Source organism: Hyperolius riggenbachi, chromosome 12, assembly GCF_040937935.1.
Source record: "Hyperolius riggenbachi isolate aHypRig1 chromosome 12, aHypRig1.pri, whole genome shotgun sequence".
NCBI classification, from domain to species: domain Eukaryota; kingdom Metazoa; phylum Chordata; class Amphibia; order Anura; family Hyperoliidae; genus Hyperolius; species Hyperolius riggenbachi.
This window is the reverse complement of record NC_090657.1, coordinates 171,350,383-171,377,420: the sequence shown is the minus strand read 5'-3', so window position 1 is coordinate 171,377,420 and position 27,038 is coordinate 171,350,383. Positions and strand designations below refer to the sequence as shown.

General features: G+C 48.4%; 1 protein-coding gene across 10 annotated transcripts in view; it reads left to right on the top strand.

The window, feature by feature from the left end:
- The window catches only part of ZBTB46 (zinc finger and BTB domain containing 46), a 215,531-nt gene that overhangs the window by 176,657 nt on the left and 11,836 nt on the right, over nt 1-27,038 (top strand). For 9 of the 10 annotated variants that reach the window (XM_068262362.1, XM_068262360.1, XM_068262361.1 and 6 more), the window contains 2 exons: nt 13,478-13,762; nt 18,955-19,130. In XM_068262362.1, the coding sequence (XP_068118463.1) occupies nt 13,478-13,762; nt 18,955-19,130 (461 nt within the window). The remainder of the gene's footprint in view (nt 1-13,477; nt 13,763-18,954; nt 19,131-27,038) is intronic. The other variant, XM_068262368.1, reaches the window with a different exon arrangement.

The window sequence follows — 27,038 nt, the reverse complement described above, 5'->3', positions numbered from 1 at the left end:
TTTGCCGGCGGCTCTCCGGCTGTTCACGGAGACACCCTCCGCGAACTGACATGGAAAGGCCGCTCGATGTTTCCATGGTAACCCGCAGACGACCAGTTTACGCCGATCGGCGTTAGCTGGTCGTCAAGAGGTTAAAGATAAACTGTAACCAGGGATTGAACTTCATTTCTATCAGTAGCTGATACTCCATTTCCCACCAGAAATGTTTACCTTCAATAGATCATCAGGGGGGTCTGTGTGGCTGACATGGTGAAACCTCTCCCACAGTGTGATGTCATGACCATGGTGGTGACAGTTTCCTATCTGTGAACCTCGTTGCATAGTGGGAAATAACGTCTTTTTCGAACTGCCAAGTAAGCAGTATCCCCCCCTCTGTGCATAGAACATACAGATCACCCGGCAGAACTAAAGATGTCACCACCAGTGATAAATGTCAGAATGTAAATCAGGGAGAGGAAAGATTTTACAATGGGCAAACGCTGACTAAATCTATAAACGAATATTGTAAAAAATAAGCAATTTTATTCATTTTCTTCACCACAGTTCCTCTTTAACTTATTTTTCTGTTTTGGACAGAGAGGAAGAGGTTTATGTCTTTAGCTGTTAAAGAAGGTTTAATCCCTTTTGCAGAGTTTTCCATTCACTTTCTGTCCCAGTAACAAAGCCACCAAGAACAGGACACTTTACAAATGCCTGAAGAGACTTGATGCGAAAAAGAAGTATCAATCCGGCCTGAAACTTGCCCATGAGAACGTTTTATTTTTTTTATTTCAAGGGTTGATAATCCCAGTGATTTATCTGTATGGTCATGCAGCATCTCTCCTGAAAACTAATTAGAGGCCATAAAACAGTTGTGTGGCTGTGCAAACGTTTATGATGGCAAAACACTCAATAACAAGTTCAGTAGGTCATCATTTCTCTGTATGGGAGCTGAATAAACAGCTGTAATCAGAAAAGGTTTATGATGTAATTGGGCTCTAGGCAAGATGGCAGATTTTGCCCACCTCTGCTGGTCACCTGGCTTTTTTAGTGAGATGTGGTGGGGGCTAGCATTCACCCTGGTGAATGACTCTCTCCAGGCCCTAGGCAACTGCCTAGGCTTGCCTTGGGGCTGATCCAGCTCTGGCAGTAATGCACGCGTGATGTTATACTGGCTGAAACTTAAAAAATGAGATTTTCATCCCTTAAACACTAAATAAGAATATGTGACTCTGGGAAGGTTTCCATTGCAGCCTCCATCTTTCAGTTGTCTGTATGGGGTGAAACATGGTTATAACCGGCACTCGCGTTATATAGCGGAGGGTGTGGCTATAGCTGTCACTTCACTTCCTATTGCAGTGGATTCTGGGATACTCACTGGCAGGATAGTGTGTGCTGTACCACTCACTTTTGCCATTGGGCACAGCTCACCTGAGTGTTGGTGGCCACGTTAGGTTGCGTTTCTGATGTAGGCATTCTAAAGTCACATGGTTTGTTTTTTTGCAGTTTCCTGGATTTGGAGTTTTGCTGCTTCCTGTACCTGAGTGATATTTGCAGCCGGCAGGTAAACGCATACAGTCCTGAATGAAACGTGAGCAGCAGTTGTGATGGTGGCATTGACGAACAGTTGGCATGAATGCCTGTTGTCCATGTTTGAGTGAATGAGACCCCAGTCAGTCGCTTCGATCTGGGTGGGGTCTTCAGGCTTATGGTTTATATCTGTCACATGACTGGTCTCTGAGCTCTGTGTCTAGTAAACAGTCCACCAGTATCCCAATACTCCCCTCCCATCATGCTTTGCGTTGAACAGTGCAGTAAATTAAGCAGCTGGTAATTATTGTTGTCAGAAGTCTGGAGGTTTGGGCCGGCTAGCAGCTGCGTCATTGGGAAAGCCGTGATTAAATTGTTTCAAATTTTATAAGCCAGAAAAGACAATGAGGGATGTTGACAATGACCGACATCCCCAATGCTGGATTGAACTTGGCTACGGACGGTGGCAGATCAAGACATCTCTGGTTGAGGATCTAGAATGAATCTGTGTGTACAGCAGCTGCCTGATGTCTGCTAAAGATCTGACACTTAGCAATACCCCCCCCCCCCCCCCCCATATGTCTGAGCGCATTGTACTCCTCTATCATCCCACCCGCTGTAAGCTGCTCTGCCGTGCGCCGATCATTGTCCATTCACCACCCAATTTTCATTGCAACAGACGTGTCGCTAGCCTGGAGACTAGTGACACATCTCTATAGCCTCGGCTCTGCATCATCGCCCGAGAGATCACTTCTGGGAGACTTGCCTCTTGCGTATGTACAAGGCTTAAGGGTGCATACACACATGCAATTTTGATTGGCCAATTTTATATCCTCCATGTAGTATGAGGACCAACAGGTACTGAATATTATGAATAGATTGTGCAGGTAAGCTTTCATTATTATAAGGGGTAAAAGTAAGTAAGTGGTAAAACTGGCCAATCAATCAATTAAATCCCATCATTTCCTTGTTGCCGGGGTGATGGTGGTAATAATGAAGGCTCAACATCATCTGGCTATTTATTGGCGCGTCTGTTAGGCAGCGTTCTGTTTTCTCAAATTGCACATCTTAAAGAGTAACTCCAGTGAAAATAATGTAATAAAGTGCTTAATTTTTACAATAATTATGTATAAATGGTTTAGTCAGGTGACATTTTTACTGCTGACAGGTGATGTTCGTTAGTAAGGAGATGCTGCTTTTTTGGCAGTTGGAAACAGATGTTATGTCCCATAATGCAGCAAGGCTCCCACAGTGTGACATTAGGACCTCAGGGCTGTGAGTGCTACAGACTTAGGCACTTTGTTATTGACCTGAGGACGCGGGCCAGTACCTGTGAAACGTGTTGTCTGTTTTTGTGCATCATTAAAAACTTTTACCCAAATGGTTTGTCCATTTATGGAGGTAAGATCTAATTACTCCTATACCTTATGATAGTTATATTCTGGGCGCCTCCAACAAGTTATTTCAGTTGTAGTCTAACCATTCGGGGTAGTATACGGTACACCACGTGTCCAAATACCTAAGGCTGACCAGTACCTGCCGAGCAGATCTGGGATACCGAACGGGAACGGTTAATGTCTCGTAGGCTCTGTCGGTGGTTGCAGGAGTGCCACCCGCCCTTGTGAGTATAATTTACTACCCTACTCATACCAACTTTACCTAACAATACTGCACCATCAGGCTCCTGGTCTCTCTGGTTACAGAACCTTGGCGGTTGGAATCTCAACCACCAGGAATCATCATATTTTAGTTTGAGAAAAGGAAAAGATTTCTCTCTGGTTGCTTGAGATTTCTGGTTAACTGAGTTCTGGATAATAGGAGTTTTACTGTACCTACTACTGGTTTTGTACAATAGGGCTAATCCTAGGTGGGGGAAAGACAGCAACTGCTGCCTCAGCCCTTCACATTCCTGTTCCCACCCCTGCTCCACCCCACCCCCCTCAGCTCCCACACTGCACTCTCACATTCCCCACCGGAGCGAGGAATGCCCCCCTCTCCTCCTCACCTCATCCTCTCATACCTGCTCACATATTATCAGCCACGCCTAGGAACAGCAGTCATTACCCTAAACCTTCTGCTGCAGCCACACTTCATCCAGCCAATGCATGGAGCATGAGGTTCTAACACCTCATCATCTCATACCTGCTCACGTCATCAGCCATGCCTAGGAACAGCAGTCATTACCCAGAACCCTCTGCTGCAGCCGCACTTCAGCCAGCCAATGCAGGGAGCGCCTCATTATGTCATACCTGCTCACATTTTATCAGCTATGCTTAGGAACAGCAGTCCATACCCAGAACCCACTGCTGCAGCCAAACTTCAGCCAGCCAATACAGGGAGCATGAGGGTCTAACGCCTCATCATCTGATACCTGCTTACATGTCATCAGCCATGCCTAAGAACAGCAGTCATTACCCAGAACCCTCTGCTGCCACCACACTTCAGCCAGCCACCTACAGATAAGCACAAAGACTATGGGAGAGCATCCAGGCAGATTATTTTTATGTTCATGCAAGATTCAGCTCTGTATCTCACTGGTTCTTCAGGTTTGTTTGTGTATTTTTTATTTTATTTTTTGAGGGGGGGGGGGGGGGGGGTTGCTGAGTCAACGCGGGTACAGGCGTGCGATTACACAAATGATGAAATGATGTGCGGCGGTAACGACCATCACAACGGATCAGATGTTAAAGGTACCTGATGACTCCCACGCAAAGTACCGCAATCACTTGACTTCCCATTCGTGTCCGTCGTGCCGTCGCGTGTTCCTGCGTGTAGGTAAATGGATCTGAAAACCCTAACACACAATTACTCAATGACCTAGTTGGTAAGCTTTGCTGTCTTTGGCATCAATAATGTACTGAAATGAAACAAATCTGATTGGCTGTGGCTCCATCCCCTTTTCTGAATTTGAATCCCAGTCACCCAATGACCAACTGTACCAGGTTTGAGGCTTGTGCCATTAAAGTGGACCCAAATTAAAAATACAAGATTTCAGAAATAAAATCTATTTTCTAAATTATAATAAAAAATAGCAGCCTTTTTTCAGCTGCATGATGACAAATATAACATATTTTACATTTATTGGAGGAACCCCTCCCTTCCTTTCAAATTGCCAGGATTTTTCCGGCAAACTAGTGGGGTAGATGGTGTCCTGCAATGGAGGAATTGCTAATGGCTGCCCCAAGTATAACCCTAGCTATAAGAAGAGAAGGGTGAAAGGCATGCACTGAAATGATCATAGGTTTGAAGGAGTGTTTATTTATCTGTGTATGTGTCAGAGTGGAGCAACTAAATATTTTTAATTAAAAAAATGTTTGGTTTGGGTCCACTTTAACAGTGCAAGAATGGCAGCAATAACATATTCCCCTTGAAAAAGCAATAGGTGAATTTTGATTGGCTTTTGTATGCTCCACCCAAAGCTCAAAGTTTGAGAACCCTGCCATTAACAGTGTAAGAATGGCTGCCGTTTACATTTTCTCAGTGAAATTTGTTTCTCTCCGGCCACTTTTTGGATATGGGGAAAAAGGTATCCAATATGTTATTCCAGGTAATGACTATGTGTGTGCCAAATTTCATTCAAATCCATTCAGCCAATTGTTGCATGACTGAGTAACAAACATCTAAACTCTCATTTTTAATATTAGTGAGATTGCTGTATATTGCTATATAACCCCGTCCTCTTAGTGAAGTCACCACCTAGGCTGTTTAGTTGTGCAGAATTCTCCTCCCAGAGCATTCTGGGAGTCCAGGTTTTATTTCTACAGGCTTCGAAACACAGTCAACAAACATTACACACAATTACTGTTGACCACAAGGGTCGGGACTCCATCTCTTGGGTGACCATTGGGGGCTGAGTGCTGCACAGAAGTGATGCTAGCCTGTATGCATGCTGGTACTATGGAGAGGGGAGGTGGGACAGTGGAGCAGCTTTGAGAGGGAGGGGTCAGAAGGAGAACTATGTGTTTGGCCAGGGCTAACCGACACCCTGGATCTCTTGCAGCGCATCAGGGATACAGCACATGCACTAGATTCCCTGCAGACACAGCCACGCCTGGGACCCATGCCACCTGACACTGGGGAGCTTCCTCCAGACACTCTTATCAGCTGTAGCCTTTCTTCTGGGTATATCGCTAGAACAAGCCATAGTTTTGTCTTCGATTTTTTGTAACCTTTGATGATGTACTTAATGCTGGGAATACACAATGCGTTTTTTGGTCAATTTTCCGATCGTGTTTCGATTCATTTTTCCGCTCAATTTCCCGCTCAATTCTCCTATCTTTTCTTATCTATTTCCATTCACTTCTATGAGAAATCGATCAGAAAAACGATCGAATATAATATCAGACATGTCAGAAATTATCTATCGAACCATCTATCTGCCGAAATAACGTATGGTGTATTCCCAGCATTAGTATCACTTACTCAGTTTATATTGTTCACATTTGTGACTTTTTAGTGAAATTCCAGGCAAAACTTGATTTGGACAGCGCTGGGAAAGTTTAGAGCTGCTGTCAGGACCTTTATTGCCTTGATGTCACCTCTTCCCTCACTTCCTGTCTCTGAGAAATGTTAAAGTGAACCCGAGGTGAGAGGTATCTGGAGGCTGCCATATTTATTTCCTTTCTAATAATACCTGTTGCTGATCACACCAGGAACAAGCATGCAGCTAATCTCATCATATCTGACAATAATGTCAGACCCTGAACTAGCATGCAGCAGATCAGGTGTTTCTATCAGCAGGACAGCCAGGCAACTGGCATTGCTTAATATGGCAGCCTCCATATCCCTCTCACCTCAATTTTAAGGTAAGACCCGACACACAGACACAGTCAGAAGAACTCTCCAGAAATAAAGACCTGGAAGAGCATATAACCTTGCCCAACATTGTAAAAAAAACTAAAAACAAATTGGCTAGAGGTCCACATTCAATATTTTAGCAGTTTCACTTGCATAACTCTAGTAAGTCTATTTTCACAGCGGTTTATCCCTGCATGAGCCTGGCTGACCTCTTCTGTGGCGATTCAACTTCCTGAATAATGAAACTTTATTGTCCGTAAGGGATCATGCACAAACTTCGAGTGTAGCTATACCACATTTGACTATGGCATACCTATGCAAACGATGGAAGCGTGTTCACAAGCAGAGATGTACTTCGGTGTCAGCTTACAGGAGATTCTAGAAACTCTGCTTCTTTTTAGATTGACGTGTATCAGCTTTATATAATGCAGAAAGGGGTCAGCGCTATCTACATTTCTAACAATAGTAATATTTATCTGACGTAACCATCTTTTTTTATTTAAACATTAAAGAAAAGCTGTAGTGACAGTAACGTAATTATTTATTTAAGTATTTATATAGCGCCGACATATTACGCAGCGCTGTACTATGATACATACACTACACGATACATACACATGACTATGGTAGGGATTAGATTGTGAGCCCCTCTGAGGCACAGTTAGTGACAAGACGATATACTCTGTCTTGTGTAGTGCATGTATCATAGTCTAGGGCCAATTTTAGGGGGAAACCAATTCACTTATCTGTATGTTTTTGGGATGTTAGAGGAAACCGGAGTGCCTGGAGGAAACCTACACAGACACGGAGAGAACATACAAACTCCTTGCAGATGTTGACCTGGCTGGGATTCAAACCGGGGACCCAGCGCTGCAAGGCAAGAGGCTAACCACTACACCATGGTGCTGCCCACATTTGCCCATTGTAACATCTTTCCACTCCCTTTCTGAAATGTATCACAGGTGGAAAATCTTTTATCCTGTCAGGTGCAGCTCTGCGGAATGTTTGTTTACAGAGAGTTCCAAAGCCAGTGAATATAATGCCTTCTCTCCTAGAGTGCTTTCTGGGGAGAATTCTGCATAGATAAACAATTTAGGCTGTGACATCACTGGAAGGGCAGAACTACATACCAATATACTGCAATATATAGCTACAGGAAGTGTTTCTGATGCTGAAACCAGGAATATTACCGTAAAAGTGGGTATCCTGAATAATTTACTGCCTTGTACTATATGTCACTAAAGGGCCTGTTTACTGCATTCTGCTATATGTCACTACAGGGCCTCTTTATTCCACACACGCCAATGTGTGTAGTGTGGGGTCCTGATGCCGAAAGGTCCCCCCTGTTGCGCCCACTTCATGGATCTATACTGGAGTTGGTTGAACAGTAGGTGGAGGAGTGGCACTTCTGTAGTACACAGGGGGGCGGGAGTACTAGTACAACAACAACAAAACATTTGTAAAGCGCTTTTCTCCTGTAGGACCCAAACTGCATAAGCTTGTCTCACATCCGTAGACAGTGTACAGGGGAAAGTTATGTGATCATACTGTAAATGCCACACTAAACTGGTGGCTTTTCAGTTTTAAACGTGTCCAGGGTTGGAGCTGTCTTGATTGTTTTGTTTGGCAAGGCATTCCACAGGTTAGGGGCAGCATGACAGAAAGCTCTGGCTCCAAAGGTTATTAGTTGGACTCTGTGGGTGGTCAAGTTATTGGTTCCTGTTGATCTGTGGTTGTGGGTGGTGACGCAGTTGCAACAAATCCTTCAGGTAGCCAGGGTCTAGTTTGTGTAGGGATTTGAATGTACAAAGTGGACAGGCATGCATTACTTCTCCTACTGTTCCACTGACCCCAGTTAGAACCACAAATGGTGGTTCACACGTTGCAGCAGGGGAGAGCCCGCTGAAAGGGGGGTTCCTCCAAGCATTAGGACCCCATGCTATTCACATTGGCTTGAACAACTATGGGGTCAATTTGGGTGTCTTTGAAATAGAGCTCAATATGTCCCATGCAGATTCATTATAAAATGCCGGCCTAGCCATTGCTGTGAACTCTTTGTATGTATATATGGCTGGTGCTATAATTTCCCTGATTGTCAGCAGGCTTGAGTATGATCAGAGCAGTGTGTAATCACCTCAACCTGTTTCCATGCGTTGCTGTCACACCCAGACTCCTCTCGCCCCCTCCTCCTCCTCTCCCGCAAATCCCTTTAATCCCCTAATTGACCCCCTCATCTTTAGCTGGGAATTACCAGCCAGCCTGACACACCCTCGAGCCTCCGCCTAGGCCCCGCCCTTCCCCAGCCATCAGACGACAGGTTGTAGCTGCAGGCCCCGCCGAGGATCTGTTACCTCCACATAGACGCCCTATTCATATCCGGAACCCTGGGGGACACTCTCCCTGTTGTGATTATAACTGTCCTAATTATTACCCTGGATCTGTTACCAGCCCCAATCTCCCATGTAAACAGCACTCACTATATCAGACTGCAACTTCTCATTACAGGCGGGATAAACTCTTGTATTGACGTTGTACTTTACAAGCAAACCTCTCATGAGGGGGGGCGGCTGTCATCTCTTTAAAGAGAGGCAACAGGCACAGCACCCTCCAGAGGGTGAGGCAGGAAGGTACAAAGTGAAGTGAGGAACGATATCAAAATTTATACCTGGTACACACCATGCAATTTCCCGTCAGATAGATGGGTTGAAAAAATCATTTGCGACATGTCCGATCTGATTTACGATCATTTTTCTGATCGATTTTCCGATCACTTCTATACAAAATCGATTGGAAATCAGACCAGACGTATTAGAAATCATCTGTTCAACCCATCTGATGGAAAAATGCATGGTGTGTACCAGGCATAAGACGCAGACAGCAACAAAACCATTTATTTTCACATCTGGTTTTTTAGTTCTCGAAAGAATCAACAAAACACATGATTTTATTTATTTTAGTAGTCACGTAATTGTCCCTCAGTGGAGCTCACAATCTAGTCCCTACCATAGTCATATGTCTATGTATCATGTATAGTGCATATGTCTAGGGCCAATTCAGGGGTTGTTTGTCCACTGTGATCGATGGAATTCTTTGTCCTCCATTTAAAAAAATGTCAATGACCTCGTAACAGCTTCCAGGTCAGCACTCCGTTAAACTGTAATAGCGCCCACTTGAGCCATAGGAAAACATGGACATTACCTTGCTCATCAGTTGTCCTTTAAGTTATAGCTGACAGCAACTGAAAGAGTGGAAATGTCCTCCACGCCCATATAGAAACCTCCATGTTCTCTCTACCCCCCTCCCACCGCACAATCTGCAGGTTCACGCTGGTTATTGTATGTCCCAAACTGTACAATGCATGCTGGGAGATGTAGTTCCCATTGATGTATCTGTAATGCAACACACCACATCGATTGTAATTTTGATAATTTGTAACAAAAATCGATCAAAATTAGGATCGGACTAGGCGGTAAATTCAGCCAGTCGGATGTGGCAGAGAAGCGTAGTAGATTTAAGGCTCATAGTGTTGCACTGTATCCAGTATTGCAACACTGCAGTTCGTTACATTTTCAATGGATTTTATGATGAAAACTATTAAAAATCTGTGCTCTGTATGGGGGAATCAATCTCTCTATGATCAGTCAGATCGGAGAGGGATTGATCTGTCACAATGGGCAGAAATCTATGCGTGTATGGCCACCTTTACACAGGGGTCTCGCTCTGTCTTCTGCCTTTTATTGTATGTCCTATCACAAAAGCCATATAAACACCCAAAAGTGGGCGGAGCCTCCAGCCAGCAGAGATCAGAACCTATAGGAGATCTCTCCTGTAGCCTGGCCCAGAGATATAGGAATCCAATATGTGACTTGCATCTCCTGTTTCCCACCATAAGCTGGAATATAGATTTTGTGCGGAATGACCCTTTATTAGGAGCCTTCTTCACTATTCCGACCTTTGTCTTGTGTTTATTGGCCCTGTAATGCCAGCGCTGGGAGGAGAGGCTGCCTAAATAGCGATCCCTGTGATGTATCGTGTGCCGCGTGCTTGCAGCAGTAATGGACTCTTCTATAATTCATGCATGAACTGATCTGACCAGACCTGAGCTCCAGTTAACTCCTTCCTGCCTGCTTATAGTGTGTGTGTAGGGCTGCGCAGCCTATAATTGTGTGTGCAGGCAGATTTTCGCAGCCTATAATCGTGTGTACAGTGTCTGAGGGCAGGACTGCGCAGCCTATAGTGCGTGTACAGTGTCTGCGGGCAGGGCTGCGATGCCTATAGCGTGTGTACAGTGTCTGTGGGCAGGACTGCACAGCCTATAGTGCGTTTACAGTGTCTGCGGGCAGGGCTGCGATGCCTATAGCGTGTGTACAGTGTCTGCAGGCAGGGCTGCAAAGCCTATAGTGCGTTTACAGTGTCTGCAGGCAGGGCTGCACAGCCTATAGCGTGTGTACAATGTCTGTGGGCAGGGCTGCGCAGCCAATAGTATGTGTACAGTGTCTGTGGGCAGGGCTGCGCAGCCTATAGTGTGTGTACAGTGTCTGCAAGCAGAGCTGTGCAGCCAATAGTGTGTGTACAGTGTCTGCAGGCAGGGCCGGGCAGCCTATAGTGTGTGTGTACAGTGTATGCAGGCAGGGCCGCGCAGCCTATACTGTGTGTACAGTGTCTGCAAGCAGAGCTGTGCAGCCTATAGTGTGTGTACAGTGCCTGTAGTGTGTACAGTGTCTGTGGGCAGGGCTGCGCAGCCTATAGTGTGTATACAGTGTCTGCAAGCAGAGCTGTGCAGCCTATAGTGTGTGTACAGTGTCTGCAGGCAGGGCCGGGCAGCCTATAGTGTGTGTGTACAGTGTATGCAGGCAGGGCCGGGCAGCCTATAGTGTGTGTGTACAGTGTATGCAGGCAGGGCCGCGCAGCCTATACTGTGTGTACAGTGTCTGCAAGCAGAGCTGTGCAGCCTATAGTGTGTGTACAGTGTCTGCAGGCAGGGCCGAGCAGCCTATAGTGTGTGTGTACAGTGTATGCAGACAGGGCCGCGCAGTCTATAGTGTGTGTACAGTGTCTGCAGGCGGGGCTGCGCAGCCTATAGTGCGTGTACAGTGTCTGTGGGCAGGGCTGCGCAGCCAATAGTGTGTGTACAGTGTCTGCAGGCAGGGCTGCGCAGCCTATAGTGCGTGTACGGAGTCTGCGGGCAAAGCTACGCAGCCTATAGTGTGTGTGTAGTGTCTGCAAGCAGAGCTGTGCAGCCGATAGTGTGTACAGTGTCTGCAGGCGGGGCCGCACAGCCTATAGTGTGTGTACAGTGTCTGCAGGCGGGGCCGCACAGCCTATAGTGTGTGTACAGTGTCTGCAGGCGGGGCCGCGCAGCCTAGTATGTACAGTGTCTGCAGGCAGGGCTGCACAGTGTATAGTGTGTGTACAGTGTCTGCAGGCGGGGCCGCACAGCCTATAGTGTGTGTACAGTGTCTGTGGGCAGGGCTGCGATGCCTATAGTGTGTGTACAGTGTATGCAGGCGGGCCGCACAGCCTATAGTGTGTGTACAGTGTCTGTGGGCAGGGTTGTAATGCCTATAGTGTGTGTACAGTGTATGCAGGCGGGGCCGCACAGCCTATAGTGTGTGTACAGTGTCTGCAGGCGGGGCCGCGCAGCCTAGTATGTACAGTGTCTGCAGGCAGGGCTGCGCAGCGTATAGTGTGTGTACAGTGTCTGGGGGCAGGGCTGCGCTGCCTATAGTGTGTGTGTGTACAGTGTCTGCAGTGCTGTCCACCCCCAGAAACCCTCTCTTGCTCACCAACATTTGATTAGTAATTGCTAGCTGTGAGGGAGGGGGGGGGGTTATGGTTTGGAAGTAAAGTTTTTAACCCATCTTTGCACATGAGGAAGCCTTCTCCCATGCTGGGGGACAATGTTACTGACAATATGCCCATATGACGTTCCATCGTAAGTGTCTGGATATAGGAAGGGGATTACTGGAGGGGAAAGAAGCGTCTCGGTGACCTGCTAGTGTATTCATGCCTGAGAATAACCGATCCTCCTCCTCCTCGCACATCTCTTCTTGCCGCACACAGTTCGGCCGACCGTGTTATCCAAACATAAACTTCGCCACTTGGCATTCCTGGGTTTTACCCCTTAAGATTCCTGACAATGCTGACACTTCAGCTGGGTCACTATTGATACAGGAATAGCTTTCTCATTACTTGCCCAAGTGATTGTATAGTGTTTTGTCAGGACAATCTGGGCATTTTTCGGGTAACGTTTTTTCCCAAGAATAGTTTTATAGGTATTTTTAATGTGAGGCGAAAGCTGCAAAAAAAAAAAAAAAAAAAAAAGATACTTACCTAAGTAGAGGGAGGTCTCTGTATAGTCCAGAGGATTCCTGTGTCGTCCTCGCCTCCTTCCTGTCCTCCTCGCCCCCTTCCTGTCCTCCTCGCCCCCTTCCTGTCCTCCTCGCCCTTTTCATGTCTTCCCCCACCCCCTTCCTGTCCTATTCGCCCCCCTGAAGATATCCTTCAAAATATTGTCGGATATGTTATCATGACTATGCCCCCTGTCGTGTACGGGTGCGGCCGCACTGCGCCTGCATGACTACGCCACACCTGGGCAGTAAGCCAGAGCCGCTGGTGCCTGCTCGTTCTTGGGGAAGAACGAAAACAAATCTACTTTCCCTAATTCTTTCTTAGCTCTTTAGCCATCTAATGCATGAGAGAGCAAAGTACTTTGTTTTGAAAAGCACAGGAAAGCAAGAGGAATATGTGTCAAGTATTGGCATCTGCCTCAAATGTGAACCTGAAGTGAAGCCAAAATATGTCAATTAAATACATCCTGTAAGGTTTATGTAACGCTCTCCTAAACAGTCTTGCTTTTATCGAGGGACAAGAGGATTGGGACGGTGGGCGGGGAGACATGTCACTGTAAGGGCAGGGATGGGAGGAGTTGCATTCAGCTTCCGGGGCAGCAGTTGTCTATTTTTCTCAATAACGTTTTATTTACATATTTTAGTGTCACTTAAGGTTTGCTTTAAAGGTGTATGGTTGCGTTTTTGTTTTTTTAACTTGCTCAGTAAAGCCAAATGTCTGGAATCTGATTGGCTGCCATGAGCGTCAGTCTTATATGAATGTGCTGTAGTGGCCCTGACTATGTCCCTAACGTTGCCTTTCCTTTTCCTCTGTCTTCCAGGTGATGATGTGACTGTGATTGAGCCAGGCAGCTCGGACAGCCGGGAGGAGCGGGTGGACCTGTACTCGCAGGGGGAGGAGTCTCTGCAGGGCGGAGAGGGCGGTTACATCACTCACACACTGGCCCTGGATAAGGATGACCACCACCAGCAGGTCACCAGCGTCTCCAACCTGCGCAGCGCCCTCTTGAGCAAGAACAGCTTATTGTCCTGGAAGGCAGACGTCCTGGGAGAGGAGAGCTCCCTGCTGTTTGAATACCTGCCCAAAGGTACCCACTCGCTCTCTCGTAAGTTCCTCTCTTCCTCCTCTCTCCTTCCTGTGCTGGTCAGTGCCATGCTAATGCTTCTAGCTTCAGCCTAATAGAGAGTGTCTGCCGCTCGGGATTGGACCAATCAACTTGCACTTATTTGATTGGCCCAGTTCTATCCTGCATACAATTTGTATTCCAGACAAAATTATCAGCATCTCTACTGCTGAGGGCTGCTTGACAGCGGCCACCTCTCATTAGCTGCTCTTTGAGTATACTTTTTAAAATTAACAAAATATGATTTTAATTACTCCTAAAAAAAATTGTTTTTGCAACATAAAATGGGTCTTCTGCATCGATTCGTAGAGCCTCCTCTCCTTTGTGACCTACAGCTGCTTGCCCACTGCCTGTCAGTCTCAGACACTCCCCCCTTTGCACTCATGGTAACAGAGGAAGGGAGGGGCTATGTTTGCCGTGATTGGTGTGGCCATGCCTCATCCCCTTGGCTGTGATTGCTGAGACTCGAGGAGGGTCAATGAATTGGTGTAGCCGGTATTTTACTTTAATTTATTTAAATGTGAATTTGAACATTTCAATGCAAAATGAAATATCGTACCCTAACGGGCGCAACAATGCCTATTCTGACTGTATGCTTTAACACGATACAATAAAATATCCAATTTTACAGCAATTCGATAAAATAGATTTTGTACAGAAAACTATACTTTTTTTTTGTTAGAGAAATCTGATCGAATTTCTCATTTTTTTCTATAGAAGGTGATTGGGTATGTTGATTTTTTTCTGATAATTTTTTATGAAAAGTGAATGGTGGAGGGTAGACTGTCAGTTTCTTAAAGGGAATCTTCCTTTCTTAACGGGCATTACTTACCTTCAGGAGTGCTGCTCCCTGCCTCCCATCTTTATACTGGCATCCATCTTCTCCAGGAAGAGCTGCAGGCACTGCTTCAAACTTGCAGCTGCAGGTTTCCCCGCGGAAGATGAGTGCCAGCATAAATAGTGAGGAGACAAATCAAGCTGATCTCAAACCTGAAAGTATGCAGTGGTGCCAGTTGTTCTATTTTCCTTTTAATTTGTCTAAAATGTATGTTTGTACACTTTTATAAAATATTGGTTTATCATAATGTTTCGTGAAACTCATATGAATTACTGCTCCTCAACTGATGCAGTACTTTTCATGAGGGGATGAGGTACAGAGAGGGATGAGGTATAATGAGGAATACGGAGGGATGAGATACAGAGCGGGATGAGGTATAAGGAGGTACAGGGAGGGATGAGTTTTAATGAGGTACAGAGAGGGATGAGTTATAAGGAGGTACAAAGCCTGATGAGGTACCTTGAGGGATGAGGTAGGATTAGGTACAGAGGGGTGAGGGAGGGATGAGGTACAGAGGGATTATTATTATTATTATTATTTAGTATTTATATAGCGCCGACATCTTCTGAAGCGCTGTACAGAGTATATATAGTCTTGTCACTAACTGTCCCTCGGAGCTCACAATCTATGTCAAGGTATGATGAGTTACAAGGAAGGATGAGGTATGATGAGGTACAGAGAGGGATGAGGTATGCTAAGGTACAGAGAGGGATGAGTTACAGAGAGGGATGAGTTACAGAGAGGGATGAGTTACAGAGAGGGATGAGTTACAGAGAGGGATGAGTTACAGAGAGGGATGAGTTACAGAGAGGGATGAGTTACAGAGAGGGATGAGTTACAGAGAGGGATGAGTTACAGAGAGGGATGAGTTACAGAGAGGGATGAGTTACAGAGAGGGATGAGTTACAGGGAGGGATGAGATACAGGGAGGGATGAGGTACAGAGAGGGATGAGGTATGATGATTTACAGGGAGGGATGAAGTACAGAGGGATGAGGTATGATGAGGTACAGAGAGGTATGAGGTGTAGGGAGGGATTAGGTACAGAGGGATGAGGTATGATGAGTTACAGGGAGGGGTGAGGTATAGAAGGAGATGGTACAGAGGGGGATGAAGTGCATAGAGGGATGAGGTGCAGGGAGGGATGAGGTACAGAGAGGGACGATGTATGATAAGGTACAGAGGGGAATGAGGTGCAGAGAGGTATGAGGTGGTATAGGGAGGGATGAGGTACAGGGAGGAATGAGGTATGATGAGGTACAGAGAGGGATGAGGTATGATGAGGTACAGAGGGGAATGAGGTGCAGAGAGGTATGAGGTGGTATAGGGAGGGATGAGGTACAGGGAGGAATGAGGTATGATGAGGTACAGGGAGGGATGAGGTACAGAGAGGGATGAGGTATGATAAGGTACAGAGGGGAATGAGGTGCAGAGAGGTATGAGGTGGTATAGGGAGGGATGAGGTACAGGGAGGGGTGAGGTATGATGAGGTAGAGGGTGGAATGGGGTATGATGAGATACAGGGAGGGATGAGGTACAGAGAGGGATGAGGTATGATAAGGTACCGAGGGGGATGAGGTGCAGAGAGGCGGGATGAGGTACAGGGAGGCATGAAGTACAGGAAGGGATGAGGTATGGATGAGGTACAGAGAGGGATGAGATATAAGGTAAGGGGGATGAGGTGCAGAGAGGTATGAAGTGGTACAGGGAGGGATGATGTATATTGAGATACAGAGAGGGATGATCTATAATGAGGTGCAGAGAGGGTTGAGGTATTATTAGGCACAGAGAGGACTTGGGTATAATATATTTGGCCCTCTTAGTATACTTTTAGTGATTTTTAACCTTATTTAGTCAGGCCACATTGCTGACAATAAAATATTTCTTCTTTCCATGTCTGGTTCCATTTTTCATACTGTGGCTCCTATTGTTTCATTGTTCTCAATGAGGATTTCCATTCTTCCTTTTTTTCCTCTGTATTCTATTCATTGTTTTCCTGGAGGCGCAGGGTTAACCCCTGCCTGGTATCGGGGGAGAGGGCAGCTTCCTCCTGTCAGACACGCTGAGAGTTCATTGAAATGGGAAACTGCCTTTATTTCACCCTTTATCTTAAAGGGGAAGTCTGTCACTTGTCCCTGGACAGCTCGCCTATATATAGAGTAGTGGGACGGCGCCCAGTCTGCCCTCTTGTGACTCGTAATGCCTTTGTGTGCAGCCTCATGCTTAGGCCTGTATAGAGAGGAGCCCTGGCCTGATACGTCTACCACAAGCTCAGACCCTTATCACCAGTGTCCTTCTGTGATACATATCTGTAGTTAGATGTGGGAGGAGTTAAATAGGACTTCCCTGCATGCACTGCTTCCCTCCTGAGGCTGTTGTGAGCTGCGCTATGCATGACAGGCAGGTCAGTCGGGCTAGGTTGATTCCAGTGGCTAGTTTGCATTGTGTGCAGATTGGCTGCAAAAGCGGACCTGAACTCAGAACTTCCTCTCTACTCTAAAGGATAAGCAACAGCATAATAACCTTTAAAGAAAACATTTGTTACATCTGATAAAAATTCTGCAGTGTCTTCCTGCTTTCATGGAAGCAGACATATTGTTAACATTGTATGTTTACAAATTAGCTGTTCTGCCGAGGCAGCCAGCTGCCACAGATGAGATCAAATTACAGTTTAGACAGACTAAACTCTCTAAATACATCCAGGGTGCATTTCTCTCTCTTCCTTCTGTCCTGTACAAGAGTTCAGGGCCACTTTAAAATTGGACATGGGTGGGGCCAGGAGGACTCATAAAATAGCTTTGAAAGATGAGAAAATGAAGATTGCTAATAAGACGGAGGGAAGCAGTCCAGCTTCCTCTCCCTTCAGCCATGTGAGGACAGCAATTATGTCAGGTGTGGCAGCCAGAGGGGAGGCGGAGCCTGTGTATTATTAGTAATCTGTCCGCAGGCTGGGAGAATTAAAGGGTCAGCACATGTCTGCAGCAGGTGAGCAGAGTGCGCTGATAGGCTTCCCTGGAAACAGCATGAGATCATTGCCAGAGAGCTCATCCTCCACAGCACAGAGTATTGGCTGTACAAAGCACCAGCAGAAATCTAAGTACTTACATTTCAAATACTGGTCAGTGGAGGTTCACATCGGAATGTATTGATATACGTTTATTTAAAATGCACACAGTTCTGGGATCCCTCATCTATGCTGTATCACGTCCTGTTTCTCATACATCAGACCCTGACACTGCCCCACCTACATCAGATTCTGCCACTGCCCAACCACCCACCTACATCAGATTCTGCCACTGCCCCACCTCCCACCTACATCAGACCCTGCCACTGGCCAACCACCCACCTACATCAGATCCTGCCACTGGCCCACCACCCACCTACATCAGACCCTGCCACTGCCCCACCTCCCACCTACATCAGATCCTGCCACTGGCCAACCACCCACCTACATCAGACCCTGCCACTGGCCCACCACCCACCTACATCAGACCCTGCCACTGGCCAACCACCCACCTACATCAGATCCTGCCACTGGCCCACCACCCACCTACATCAGACCCTGCCACTGGCCAACCACCCACCTACATCAGACCCTGCCACTGGCCCACCACCCACCTACATCAGACCCTGCCACTGCCCCACCTCCCACCTACATCAGATCCTGCCACTGGCCCACCACCCACCTACATCAGACCCTGCCACTGCCCCACCTCCCACCTACATCAGATCCTGCCACTGGCCAACCACCCACCTACATCAGATCCTGCCACTGGCCCACCACCCACCTACATCAGACCCTGCCACTGGCCCACCACCCACCTACATCAGACCCTGCCACTGGCCAACCACCCACCTACATCAGACCCTGCCACTGGCCAACCACCCACCTACATCAGACCCTGCCACTGGCCAACCACCCACCTACATCAGACCCTGCCACTGGCCAACCACCCACCTACATCATACCCTGCCATTGGCCCACCACCCACCTACATCATACCCTGCCACTGCCCACCCTCCCACCTACATCAGACCCTGCCACTGCCCCACCACCCACCTACATCAGACCCTGCCACTGCCCTATCCTCTCCGACTGTGTGTCTTTTCCTTTCACTGAAGTGACCTTTATCACACTGGTAATGCCCATCCTGGCTGAATGGTAGAACTGAATAGTTCAGATCTGCAGAAACAAGTAAGAAATGCTGTCTAGGTGTGTCTTTCCGTTACGTAGTGGGCCGAGTTCCCCTTTAAGACATCAGAATTTCCTGCCATGTTGTTAGGCTGTAGGAGGTAATGGCTCCACAATTAACGGCTTCACCATTCCTCTCTTGCAGTGAACGAGTTCACCGTCATCCGCAAAAAGTTCAAGTGTCCGTACTGCAGCTTCTCGGCCATGCACCAGTGCATTCTGAAGAGGCACATGCGGTCCCACACCGGGGAGCGTCCATACCCCTGCGAGATCTGCGGCAAGAAGTTCACCAGGAGAGAGCACATGAAGCGCCACACGCTGGTAAGAAGTGGTATTACCCTGCTACTGAGCAGCACATTCTATTGGCTGTTTCATGCAATCTGAGCACGGGGCTTTGGCATATTGTGTACGGTCATACACAGTGTAATCCCTGACACTATTTTTATATTACCTTTGACAGATGAGACTCTTGGCCTATGAGGGTAAAGAGGGTGTGGACCTGGGGAGTGGGAGGGACTTAAATCCCTGAAACGCTTCTCTATCTTCCACATCCAGCTTGCCATAGGCCAGATTGGATATTTTCAGCTGAATGTTTTTCCAGTACTTCTTGCAATAAATATGTAGACAGATTGTGTCTGCCTTCAGTCAGGCTGCATCCATTAGCTCCTTACTGCCAAGAGAGTGGGTGTTCCTTCCCCAGCACAAAGCAGACCACTTGACCCAGCCCACCTCCTCCCACTGGCACTCTTTGTGGCCAGCCCTGTAACTGCAGTTCCTCCCTGCTCATCATTTAATCAAGCATTTTATTCTTCCCACTGTTTTTATGTCTTCATAAAAACCACAGAGGCACACAGCCTTGTTCTGTGTAGGACTAGAACTGTACATACACATTTATATCATTTTACTACATGTCACTTCAGGTGCCCTTTAAATCTGTGTGGCTGTGGCTTTGTCAGGCCTTTGCCTGCTTCCACACCTTGTACCAGTCTGGAGAGTATACTTGCTACAGTGAGGCTTTTCTGAGTTTTTATAGGAGGGGCTGTAGCTTCATGTCACATGATTTTGTATCTCCATGGTGGGTAGGCGGTGCTGCTGGAGACCCAGAGTCATGTCACATGATTCTGTATCTCCATGGTGGGTAGGCGGGGCTGCTGGAGACCCAGAGTCATGTCACATGATTCTGTATCTCCATGGTGGGTAGGCGGGGCTGCTGGAGACCCAGAGTCATGTCACAGGATTCTGTATCTCCATGGTGGGTAGGCGGGGCTGCTGGAGACCCAGAGTCATGTCGCATGATTCTGTATCTCCATGGTGGGTAGGCGGGGCTGCTGGAGACCCAGAATCATGTCGCATTATTCTGTATCTCCATGGTAGGTAGGCGGTGCTGCTGGAGACCCAGAGTCATGTCGCATGATTCTGTATCTCCATGGTGGGTAGGCGGGGCTGCTGGAGACCCAGAATCATGTCGCATTATTCTGTATCTCCATGGTGGGTAGGCGGTGATGCTGGAGACCCAGAGTCATGTCACATGATTCTGTATCTCCATGGTGGGTAGGCGGTGATGCTGGAGACCCAGAGTCATGTCACATGATTCTGTATCTCCATGGTGAGTAGGCGGGGCTGCTGGAGACCCAGAGTCATGTCACATGATTCTGTATCTCCATGGTGGGTAGGCGGGGCTGCTGGAGACCCAGAGTCATGTCACATAATTCTGTATCTCCATGGTGGGTAGGCGGGGCTGCTGGAGACCCAGAGTCATGTCACATGATTCTGTATCTCCATGGTGGGTTGGCGGGGCTGCTGGAGACCCAGAGTCATGTCGCATGATTCTGTATCTCCATGGTAGGTAGGCGGTGCTGCTGGAGACCCAGAGTCATGTCACAGGATTCTGTATCTCCATGGTGGGTAGGCGGGGCTGCTGGAGACCCAGAGTCATGTCGCATGATTCTGTATCTCCATGGTGGGTAGGCGGGGCTGCTGGAGACCCAGAGTCATGTCACATGATTCTGTATCTCCATGGTGGGTTGGCGGGGCTGCTGGAGACCCAGAGTCATGTCGCATGATTCTGTATCTCCATGGTAGGTAGGCGGTGCTGCTGGAGACCCAGAAGGAAGGTCCTGGTCTGTATTTTCCCACATTCTGGTGTGTGCCTTTCAGAAAATAAGGATGCCATGGTATACTGAAATTTAGCTAGGAAAGCAGCAAATCAGCAGACAGGCGTTGTCCTTAGCGAGGTCACACGAAGGTTTTCATCTTTATGAAATGCTTTTCTTTAATTCTGCCCTACCACTAGTCTGGCTGCGACTGGTGCTCATAATAATGTCTTATTAACTGCCGACAGACCGAGGGGGTGACGCAAGCGTATTATACTGCACTTGTGCAGTGTTTGGTTACCATGGAAACCCTGTCTGCCTTAAAGCAAACCTGTCCAGCAGAAATTAGGCGCGCGATTAAAGGCAATGTAATCTGAGGCCGGCCATGCATCTCTGGGGTCTCGCGACTGGTTCCCGACATCCGTGGAGCTTACCGGGGTTTCCCCGAGTGATGTAGGGTGTGAATGTTGTGGGATTCGCAGCCGCCACTGCGTAAAGGTGGCCTTTAACGACACAATTTGCTGAACGATTTTTAGTAACTATTCTTCATATGAACAATCGGAAATGATCGTTATGGACAAAAATCTCCTTACTAATCCAATCAGACTGATGTAATCGATCTGAAAATCGAATCAATTTCAATAATGTAATTGGACTGGTTTGGATATATTTTTCTATTAATGGTCGCAAACGATCATTTCGGATCGTTCATACGTTGAATCATTCGGAAAAGATTGTTAGCAAAGCAAATTGTGTCATTAGTGGCACTCTTAAAGGGAACCTTAACTGTACTTGGTTTCACTTGCCTGAGGCTTCTCAAAGCTCCCTGCAGCTGTCCTGTGCCTGTGCTGGTCCTCCAAGATCCTCCGTTCCCCCACCGTGGGTTAGTTTAGTTTTCGGCCAACTAAGAGTCGTCTCCTGTCCACGCGTCTCCTTGTACGCATTCCCGTCATCAAGCGAGCCCTGCACAGTAAGAGAAAACTCATACTGCATGTGCGCAGGACTCGCTTGACGGGGGGAAACGTGTACAAGGATACGCGTGGACGAAAATGAAACTAACCTGCGGCGGGGAGTCGGAGGAACGTTTGGTACCGGCGCAGGCACAGGACGGCTGCAGGGAGCTCTGGGAAGCCCCGGTAAATGAAACTTTTTTTTTTTTTAAGCAAAGTTAAATTTCCCTTTAACTGAGGTACCTGCAGCCTCCTTGTGACTCGTGTCAGTATACATACGCTACAGACACAGACAGGTTCACTTTAAGGGCTTGTCCACAAGTCCGTCACACGTGCAGAAATGTACACACAGGTGACCGTGTTTCCTTTCTGTGTCACCGGAGTTGCAGATAGCCCCCTGTAAGTAGGACGAGATCGCCGCAGGGAGGCTCAAAGCATGACAGGTCACCGGCTCACATCTGACCATTTCCTCTGGCTGACCTGATAATGCGGTGTGCCCTGGAGGGCTGGAAGTGGGTCAGCGCTGGGGGGCCTCATCCTGTGCGTGAGACGCCCGTGTGGATGGACACTTCCTGTGGCTGCAGCTCACAGCTTCTGTATCTGGTCTCTCCACCAATTACATTCATAACTGGACCGGCAGCTACATACAGTCATAATGAGGATCACTGCACCTCATCTATAGGAGAACCGTTGCCTATAGCAACCAGATTTTCTCAGCTCTTCTGACTTTCTGCTGGTCCATAGCCAGGGCTGTGGAGTCGGAGTTGGAGTCGGGGCAATTTTGGGCACCCGGAGTTGGAGTCGGAGTCGTGGTTTCAGAAACTGAGGAGTCGGAGTCGGGTGATTTTTGTACAAAATCCACAGCCCTGTTAAATATTAGACTAAGGAGTCGGACTCGAGGAGTCTGAGTCGGGGCCATTTTGGTTACCCGGAGTTGGAGTTGGAGTCGGAGTGGTGATTTCATAAACTGAGGAGTCTGAGTTGGAGTCGGAAGATTTTTGTACCGACTCCACAGCCCTGTCCATAGCAGGGGGGTCATATCAGGAATTCGATGTGGTGAGTCCGCTCCTGGAGACTTGCAGATTTGAGCCCTGTACAGACACACTTGCCAAAACAGTTATTTGTGACCATTTCACCAGCCAGAGGCAGTTCATGCACTTAAAGAGAAACCGTGACCAAGAATTGAACTTCATCCCAATCAGTAGCTGATACCCCCTTTCGCATGAGAAATCTATTCCTTTTCTCAAACGGATCATCAGGGAGCTCTGTATGGCTAATATTGTGGTGAAACCCCTCCCACAGTGTGATGTCAGGAAACTGTCAGGACCATGCTCCTATCTGGGATCCTTGTTGCATTGTGGGAAATAACAGCTGTTTACAGCTGCACCCAAATGCCAAAAAAGCAAGCAGCATCTCCTTCCACTGGCATCACCTGCCAGCAGTAAAGATGTCACCATATGATAAATGTCTTGGTTTGGCCAATTGTTTGTTGTCCATTTTGACAGCCAGGTAGCATCTACAGACATAAGAGAAGGGTTAAGAGACTCGACCTAGAAATCAGGAAACGTTCAAGCCAATCTACTGGAAGATTCCATAGATCCCCTATTTACCACAGCGCCCCCTATTGAATCTCAGGCCTCCCGTCAGTCTGCAGGGTGACCTGCTATAGAATACAGCGATCGTCACAGAACCCACAGACGTAAAGATCTGATTGAGCAATTGACTCTGAACAAGCATGCAGCAGATCAGGTGTTTCTGACTAGATTAGCGGCATGCTTCTTTCTGGTGGGATTCAGACACTACTGCAGCCAAATAGATCAGCAGGGCTGCCAGGCAACTGGTATTGTTAACAGGAAATAAATATGGCAGCCTCCTTGTTCTTCTCATTTCAGTTGTCTATTAGTAGTGTTGCCAGTGAATCCGGGTTTTTGTTGTGCAGCAGACCCCCACTTCACCAGCAGGTGGCGCTGCAGGAGTGGAGATTCATGTTATTTTTATTTAGATTAGTCCTTGTGGTACTTAGGTTGGGTGACAGTGTTTTCCCAGCAGTTTTGAGATGTCAGGCAGATCAGATGTCTGGGGAAGGCAGAGGGTGCCATTACTGGGCTGTGGGTGATGATTCTGCCTGGGGGGATGAAAGGGCACAGCACATGATAGCTCCCACTTAGAAGATGAGGCTTTGCAGCACAGAACAGGTTAATGATTAAGCCTGGGCTTTACATTGGTGGAGTGCAGGGCAGACAGCTGGGCACACCGTTCCAGGAGAGCAGTATACCAGCACCATCCTGCACTGTGCTGGCCACCCAGGGTTATACAGCAAGGCCTTCTGTCACAGGAGAGCAGTACCAGCACCATCCTGTCCTCTGCTGGCTACACAGGGTTATACAGCAAGGCCTTCTGTCACAGGAGAGCAGCACCAGCACCATCCTGCCCTCTGCTGGCCATACAGGGTTATACAGCAAGGCCTCCTGTCACAGGAGAGCAGTATACCAGCACCATCCTGCTCTCTGCTGGCCACACAGGGTTATACAGCAAGGGCTTCTGTCACAGGAGAGCAGTATACCAGCACCATCCTGCTCTCTGCTGGCCACACAGGGTTATACAGCAAGGCCGCCTGTCACAGGAGAGCAGTACCAGCACCATCCTGCCCTCTGCTGGCCACACAGGGTTATACAGCAAGGCCTTCTGTCACAGGAGAGCAGCACCAGCACCATCCTGCTCTCTGCTGGCCACACAGGGTTATACAGCAAGGCCTTCTGTCACAGGAGAGCAGCACCAGCACCATCCTGCTCTCTGCTGGCCACACAGGGTTATACAGCAAGGCCGCCTGTCACAGGAGAGCAGTACCAGCACCATCCTGCTCTCTGCTGGCCACACAGGGTTATACAGCAAGGCCTTCTGTCACAGGAGAGCAGTATACCAGCACCATCCTGCCCTCTGCTGGCCTCACAGGGTTATACAGCAAGGCCTTCTGTCACAGGAGAGCAGCACCAGCACCATCCTGCCCTCTGCTGGCCATACAGGGTTATACAGCAAGGCCTCCTGTCACAGGAGAGCAGTACCAGCACCATCCTGCTCTCTGCTGGCCACACAGGGTTATACAGCAAGGGCTTCTGTCACAGGAGAGCAGTATACCAGCACCATCCTGCTCTCTGCTGGCCACACAGGGTTATACAGCAAGGCCGCCTGTCACAGGAGAGCAGTACCAGCACCATCCTGCTCTCTGCTGGCCACACAGGGTTATACAGCAAGGCCTTCTGTCACAGGAGAGCAGTACCAGCACCATCCTGCCCTCTGCTGGCCACACAGGGTTATACAGCAAGGCCTTCTGTCACAGGAGAGCAGTACCAGCACCATCCTGCTCTCTGCTGGCCACACAGGGTTATACAGCAAGGCCTTCTGTCACAGGAGAGCAGTACCAGCACCATCCTGCCCTCTGCTGGCCACACAGGGTTATACAGCAAGGCCTTCTGTCACAGGAGAGCAGTACCAGCACCATCCTGCCCTCTGCTGGCCACACAGGGTTATACAGCAAGGCCTTCTGTCACAGGAGAGCAGTACCAGCACCATCCTGCCCTCTGCTGGCCACACAGGGTTATACAGCAAGGCCTTCTGTCACAGGAGAGCAGTATATCAGCACCATCCTGCCCTCTGCTGGCTTCACAGGGTTATACAGCAAGGCCTTCTGTCACAGGAGAGCAGCACCAGCACCATCCTGCTCTCTGCTGGCCACACAGGGTTATACAGCAAGGCCTTCTGTCACAGGAGAGCAGTACCAGCACCATCCTGCCCTCTGCTGGCCACACAGGGTTATACAGCAAGGCCTTCTGTCACAGGAGAGCAGTATACCAGCACCATCCTGCCCTCTGCTGGCTTCACAGGGTTATACAGCAAGGCCTTCTGTCACAGGAGAGCAGCACCAGCACCATCCTGCTCTCTGCTGGCCACACAGGGTTATACAGCAAGGCCTTCTGTCACAGGAGAGCAGCACCAGCACCATCCTGCTCTCTGCTGGCCACACAGGGTTATACAGCAAGGCCTTCTGTCACAGGAGAGCAGTACCAGCACCATCCTGCTCTCTGCTGGCCACACAGGGTTATACAGCAAGGCCTCCTGTCACAGGAGAGCAGTATATCAGCACCATCCTGCTCTCTGCTGGCCACACAGGGTTATACTGCAAGGCCTTCTGTCACAGGAGAGCAGCACCAGCACCATCCTGCTCTCTGCTGGCCACACAGGGTTATACAGCAAGGCCTTCTGTCACAGGAGAGCAGTACCAGCACCATCCTGCTCTCTGCTGGCCACACAGGGTTATACAGCAAGGCCTCCTGTCACAGGAGAGCAGTATATCAGCACCATCCTGCTCTCTGCTGGCCACACAGGGTTATACTGCAAGGCCTTCTGTCACAGGAGAGCAGTATACCAGCACCATCCTGCTCTCTGCTGGCCACACAGGGTTATACAGCAAGGCCTTCTGTCACAGGAGAGCAGTATACCAGCACCATCCTGCCCTCTGCTGGCCACACAGGGTTATACAGCAAGGGCTTCTGTCACAGGAGAGCAGTACCAGCACCATCCTGCTCTCTGCTGGCCACACAGGGTTATACAGCAAGGCTTTCTGTCACAGGAGAGCAGTATACCAGCACCATCCTGCCCTCTGCTGGCTTCACAGGGTTATACAGCAAGGCCTTCTGTCACAGGAGAGCAGCACCAGCACCATCCTGCTCTCTGCTGGCCACACAGGGTTATACAGCAAGGCCTTCTGTCACAGGAGAGCAGCACCAGCACCATCCTGCTCTCTGCTGGCCACACAGGGTTATACAGCAAGGCCTTCTGTCACAGGAGAGCAGTACCAGCACCATCCTGCTCTCTGCTGGCCACACAGGGTTATACAGCAAGGCCGCCTGTCACAGGAGAGCAGTACCAGCACCATCCTGCTCTCTGCTGGCCACACAGGGTTATACAGCAAGGCCTTCTGTCACAGGAGAGCAGTACCAGCACCATCCTGCCCTCTGCTGGCCACACAGGGTTATACAGCAAGGCCTTCTGTCACAGGAGAGCAGTACCAGCACCATCCTGTCCTCTGCTGGCCACACAGGGTTATACAGCAAGGCCTTCTGTCACAGGAGAGCAGTACCAGCACCATCCTGCCCTCTGCTGGCCACACAGGGTTATACAGCAAGGCC